Below are 6,091 nucleotides of genomic sequence, written 5' to 3'. Positions count from 1 at the left end.
ACCTTGTATCTCACAGAGCTAACACAAGACATAATCATCTCAATCCATTGTGCATGAAAACCAAGCTTCTGCATCATGCTTCTCAAAAAGATCCATTCCACACGGTCATAAGCCTTATGCATATCTAGCTTTACTGCACACAAGCCTGTCCGCCCAGCTCTTTTATTCTTGATTTTATGAATACACTCATACGCAATCAACACATTATCCGTTATCAATCTACCAGGAACAAAGGCACTCTGAGTTGGCGAAATAATTTCTGGCAGGATACTCTTCAGTCTCAGAGCTAACATTTTTGAGATGATCTTATACAAAACGTTGCATAGAGTTATTGATCTATACCGAGTAATCATTTCAGGTGAGTCTATTTTTGGAATCAGCACAATAGACGTATCGTTCCGCTCAACCGGAATCTGACGATTATTTAACGCAAATAATACCTCCTGTGTAATGGCGTCACCCAGGACATGCCAAAACTTTTTGAAAAATAATGCATGGAGGCCGTCCGGTCCAGGTGCTTTTAGATCACCAATACTAAACACAGTCTTGCGAACATCATCTGCAGTGTACGGTGCAATTAAGAAATCATTCATTTGGGCTGTCACTTTGGACTGGACCTTTTGTAGTATCGCCGGATCAACCTGTTGAACTTCTGAGCTGAACAAGTTATTAAAGTAGCTTCGTATATGTGGACTAAGAAGACTCGTACCTTCCAATATATTTCCCTGTCCGTCATTTAATTTTTTAATAAAAAATTTCTTCCGTCTTGCCGTAGCATATGCCTGAAAAAAACCCGTATTGCGATCACCGAACTGGAGCCAATTGGATCTCGATCTTTGCATATAATGTATTTCCTCGAGTTCTAGCAAAAACTCAATCAATTCAGAAAGCTCTTTTCTCCTCTCCTCTGTCTCATCATTCATAGGGCCGGTCATTAATTTTTCCAACTCCCTTTGTGTCTGCCGAAGTCTTTTCTTTGGCTTCTTGAGCACTCTCTGATCCCAGTCATGGAACATCCCATGCATACGGTCCAGTTTGGCCTGTACCGAAGTGAGGTTCGGATTGGTTTCAACCCTCTGCCATGTTTCCTGGACTAGATCAGCAAAGCTATTTTCTCTCAACCATCTAGCCTCAAAGCGCTTCACCTGGTTGCCACTTCCAGTGCTAGGTAAGTAATATTCCGTGTCCACAAGCAAGGGTCTATGATCAGAATGGTTGTAACTTAGATTCTGTAAAGCTGCATGGGGGTATAGGGCACCCCAAGAGTCATTAATCAGGCCACGGTCCAGCCGCTCTCTAATGCGACCTCGCTGCCACGTGAACTGGTCCCCCAGGAAACCCATGTCTCTTAGCTCACAGTCATGAATGGCAGATTGAAAAGCTTGCATATACTATTCAATAAATATACAGCAGTGTGAAGTGCCTCTCCCCAAAAAGACAATGGCAAGTCAGAATAAGCCATCATAGACCTAACCATATCCATTAAAGTCCTATTCCTTCTTTCCACCACTCCATTCTGTTGTGGAGTATATGGCAAGGTATAGTGATGAATAATGCCATGTTCTTTGCAGAAATCATCTAGTATTCCTGACGTGTATTCACCACCACGGTCAGTTCTAAGTATTTTAATTTTCTTGTTTAGCTGATTTTCCACTTCCGCTTTGAACACTTTAAAAGCATCAAATCCTTCCGATTTGTGTTTAAGCAAATACACATAACCGTACCTTGAATAGTCATCTATGAAAGTGATAAAGTAGATTTTCTGCCCTCCCAAAGTGGGTGTGGAAAATTCCCCACAAATGTCAGTGAACAATGGCAAGTTGTTCTGTTGATCTATTTGCTTTGGGAAAAGGCGACCTTGTCATTTTACCCATAATACATGCTTCACAAATACCATAATCCTCCCACTTAAAGTTCAAAATTCCAGAACTAATAAGTCTCTTAATCCTATTCTCAGATATATGTCCAAGTCGCAAATGCCACAAGTAAGATTCGGAACAATTATTCTGTCCATTTATATTCCTCACAACGGAGTTATCTTCGCCTACTAAGCAATTATTTTCCATGATGTCATTTAGAAAATATAGTCCATCATGTCTATCGCCTGAATGTAATAATCTTCCATTTAAGACAATTTTAGCCTTCCCATCACCAAAGATAATTCTATATCCAATTGACTCTAGTTTGGACACTGAAACTAGATTCCTTCTCATATTGGGTGAATAAAGTGCATTTTCGAACACTAAGTTTCCTCCATCAGGGAGTTTAAGCACATAGTTTCCAATTCCTAGTATGTCTGCTTTAGCTTGAGTCCCTAAATAGACATGTCTTGTTCCTTTTGGAATTGTTTTGAGTGTGGCAAAAGAGCTAATTTCTCTAGCTATGTGTGAAGTTGCACCAGTATCTACTACCCAACTATTCTGAAAAGTAGTAGTAAATAAGGATTCAGTGCAAACATAAACATCGGTAATACCTTCAGGGGATTGATTCCCCTTGCGGCTGTCATCCTTGTGAAAATTATCCCTTTCGCTGTTCGGCTTCCTCCTCTTGGTGCATTCTGACCTGAAGTGGCCTGTATTACCACAATTATGGCACTTGTAGTTCCTCTTGTCAATCTTCTGAAAAGAGTTGTTGTTGTTGTTATTTCCATGCTGCCCCCTGTCCCTCCTCTCATCTCTGTAGTTCCTTTGATCCCTGTCACGTTTATAATTGATCTTGTCCCTTAGGTCCGGTCCTCCTCCTCTCTTATTCCAATTCCTCCGGTTCCCATTGTTTTTGTACTCACCAAGGTGAAGCTCTGGCTGATAAGAAGCTTTATCTTTCCCTGAGTTAAGCCTGCGATCCTCCTCCATTAGCAAGTGTTGCCTCAGGTTCCTCATATTGAGTGTGCGTTCTGAATGACAAAAAGAAATCTTGAACTGTTCCCATGATGGTGGCAAAGAATTCAGAACAACCATGACTTGTACTTCCTCCTGGAACGGATAACCAGCAGTTTTTAATTCTTCCGCCAAGACACAGAGCTTGTTGAAGTGTTCATTGACTGTTTTATCACCCATCTTCGATGTCAGAAACTTGTTCACAAGACTAAGCACCTTCACAAGGGAAACTTCTCCAAAATCTTGTTCCAGCCTGAGCATTATTCCATAAGCTGTTCTATCCGACTCATATTCCGCAGCCAACGAATCAGTCATCGAGCCAAGGATATAAACTCTGGCAGTCTTGTTGTCCTTGGTCCATTGCTTCAGTTCATCATTGTATTCCTGCTTTTCTTCATCTGTAGCATCCTCTGCTGGCTCGTTAGGCGCCGGAGTTTCAGAAACATAATCAATATTCTCAGCCGTAAGCAAGAACATGATTTTCCTTTTCCAAACCGTGTAGTTTGTTCCATCAAGTTTGTAGGCACGGAGTAATTCAGCGGACACCCCATTGGAAGCCATTGAAATTGGTTTCTTCTTCAGTTACCTGAAGTTCCTGTCGTTGTTGATGTCGGAGCAGTCCTTGCCGTGGACGCGAAGCAGGCCGGCGAGAGTTGGTCAGGGCGAGCTTGACGAGGCGGCAGTAAGCTGGCGACGAACACGGCGGGCTCCCTCCGGCTCGGCAAGGTTGATGGGGCGAACATCGATGGGGAACGGCGCGAACGTCGAGGAGGAGCCGGCCACGAGCGGTGGCAGGGTCGGCCCGAGGTGGATGGGGAGGCGGACCAGAGGTGGAGATGTGGGCGTGGGGTGGATGCGGCGGCGTTGGGCGCTGATGCGAGCGGAGCGGCGGCGCTGATTGGTGGAGGTCGAGCAATGCGGCAGCGGCGCTCGGTCGAGAGGAATCGAGCCAGATCGATCTAATCTTGGGTGGAGCTGTTGTGTACGTACATGCCTATCTCTTTCCTTTTTTTTAAGGAAAGAAAGACAGAGTACGCAGCGGAATACTAATCCAGATCGTAATTGATTTGACGACTAACAAAATCGTCAAACCCTTAATCGGCTCTGGTGCCAATGTAAGAGATATACGCACACGGTCTAACCCCTATTCCTCGATCCTTTTCCGTGGTTCCGCTCACAATGATCAATTGAGGCTAGGGGTTAGGAACCTTTATATATAGTGCTATTCTAGTTACTGTAGATAAATGTCCAGATAAAATCTGTTTAAACGAAGACTCAGGTTAACTTAACCAACCACGATCATTAGTAACCATCCAATGCAAAAAAAAAAGGTAACCATCAAGGAGTTTCATCTGCAAACTGTCCCATAAGCACGTATGTGTGAGTCGCACGCTGAATTTGAATTACAATTCGAATTCACAGGCTTTACCAATTCATGGAGCCAATCCCATGAATCCTGTCATTGCATAATATGTTGTGCCCGGGCTAATATACATTTAGTACAATAAATATTCCAGCATTAATAAATACTGTTTCCAGCATATATGTACCGGCTTCCATGAACTATATTCCATTCATGTATTCCACGCAATATTCAAGTGCATCGGTAAATTCCATATCGAGGTAAACATATTCCAGGAACTATATAGTAAAAATGTTGCAAGCCACACATAAGTATTTCCTACATGAGTGATTTATAAAGAGAACTCACGATCAGCGTAGCTGCCGGAGGACATCAAAACCCTGACTTTGTTAGTCAGGGGAACGGGAACCTGAAGAGAGGGCACCTCGTTAGTGCATCAAGCCAGCCTCACGAGGAGGTCACAGGGCCAGCGGCCGCCGGCGGCGGCGGCGATGCACCAACCCTAGATCGCCAGGAATATCGCCTCCGAGGTAAGCGCTACGAACCGGTATTCCTGCTCTAGAAAGCAGCAACTCTCTTTACACTGCCAGGTACATACAAACTGAAACTGAAATTAATCCGACGTTTCCTCATGCAGCACCATCCATGGATGGAACAGAGGGCCTGCGATTCTGTACAGTCCTGGATCAAGTCGACTCGTCGATCCTCCCGATGGTGTTCTGCCTTGCGTTTCGTAGAATGGTTTTATCCGCGGTGATGAAGAACCCGGCCACACAGGCTGTCCAATAAACAGGGATATTGTTTAGCAATTAAACTCCCAATTTTGTGTTGCTTGAGCATGGCAGACAAGAATAATCTTCCTTTTGAGCTACGGACGACCTCCAAATCCAATAGTGGTAAAGCAATACGCATGATCCTTGAAGAAATGGCTTTCATCATCAATCTAACGTACGGTATCACCTTCTACTGTCTGAAGCTAGAACACCGACACTGATCAAGTAACTAGGATGGCTGAATCATTCGGTAGGATGGTACCTGTCGATATGATGAGCGCCTGCGCGGTGTAGTTCAGATTGTGCTTGGCCCAAGGAAGGACACGACAGGCAACGAACTGCGCAAGATCAAATCTGACAGAAGTCAGGATATATGCGAGCATGCACACAAGAATTCAGCACACAAAAACACGCACCGTGGGAACCGCGACCACGGTGCCTGCAATGGCGGCGTTCTTCCCTCCCAACAGGACAGCCTCTGCAACAAGATAACACGCGCAGGAAGCAAACATAAAGAGGCAGTAACAGCATTGGTTTCCAGATGGATCCGGGACGGTGGTGGAACTGAAAGAGGGTGGGAGGTCTTTTCTCTTCTGGGTACCTCGGATGGCGGCGCTGGATTCCTCCTCCTTGGGGGATCGGACGAAGAAGTTCCTGGCGGCCATGGCTCCTCGCTCCGTCCTGTTCCTCCCTTGCGGCTTCTTTCTCCTATAGCCTCTTCCGATTGAACGACGCGGTTGGTGATGACCCGAGTTGCCATGGCCGCCGGCAACTTCTTAAATCAAATACGAAAGGGAACACGGGTGTCCTTGACCTCGCTGGATGTGTATTTGAATATACATGGATGCCAATTCAACATCCACTGAATCTAGTCCCATGTAACCCTAAAAAAAGAAAAAAGAGTCCAGTCCCATGTGCAGGGGCGGCTACTGAAAAAGGCTGGGCCCACATGGGCTGCTATGTGAACTTTTCATATTTACAAACTAGATACTCGGTACTCCCTAGGGATGCGATGCGTACCTGTGGGTATGGGAAGAAACACGTTTTTTTTTCTTTCACGAAAGGCACGGTTGTGCTTT

General features: G+C 44.9%; 1 protein-coding gene across 1 annotated transcript; it reads right to left on the bottom strand.

Annotated features, from left to right (window-relative positions):
- Positions 1–4,432: 4,432 nt before the first annotated feature.
- On the bottom strand, positions 4,433–5,840 carry LOC123151837 (early nodulin-93). Its single transcript, XM_044571480.1, has 4 exons — positions 5,614–5,840; positions 5,429–5,490; positions 5,275–5,350; positions 4,433–5,017 (listed from the first exon to the last, which is right to left on the bottom strand). The coding sequence occupies exons 1-4, from the start codon at positions 5,675–5,677 to the stop codon at positions 4,926–4,928; spliced, it is 294 nt and encodes a 97-aa protein (XP_044427415.1). The 5' UTR covers positions 5,678–5,840; the 3' UTR covers positions 4,433–4,925.
- Between the last annotated feature and the right edge of the window lie 251 nt (positions 5,841–6,091).

Source organism: Triticum aestivum, chromosome 7A (genome assembly GCF_018294505.1).
Source record: "Triticum aestivum cultivar Chinese Spring chromosome 7A, IWGSC CS RefSeq v2.1, whole genome shotgun sequence".
NCBI classification, from domain to species: Eukaryota; Viridiplantae; Streptophyta; class Magnoliopsida; order Poales; family Poaceae; genus Triticum; species Triticum aestivum.
Note: the sequence above shows the minus strand (reverse complement) of the source record. Positions and strands in the feature narration are given on the sequence as shown.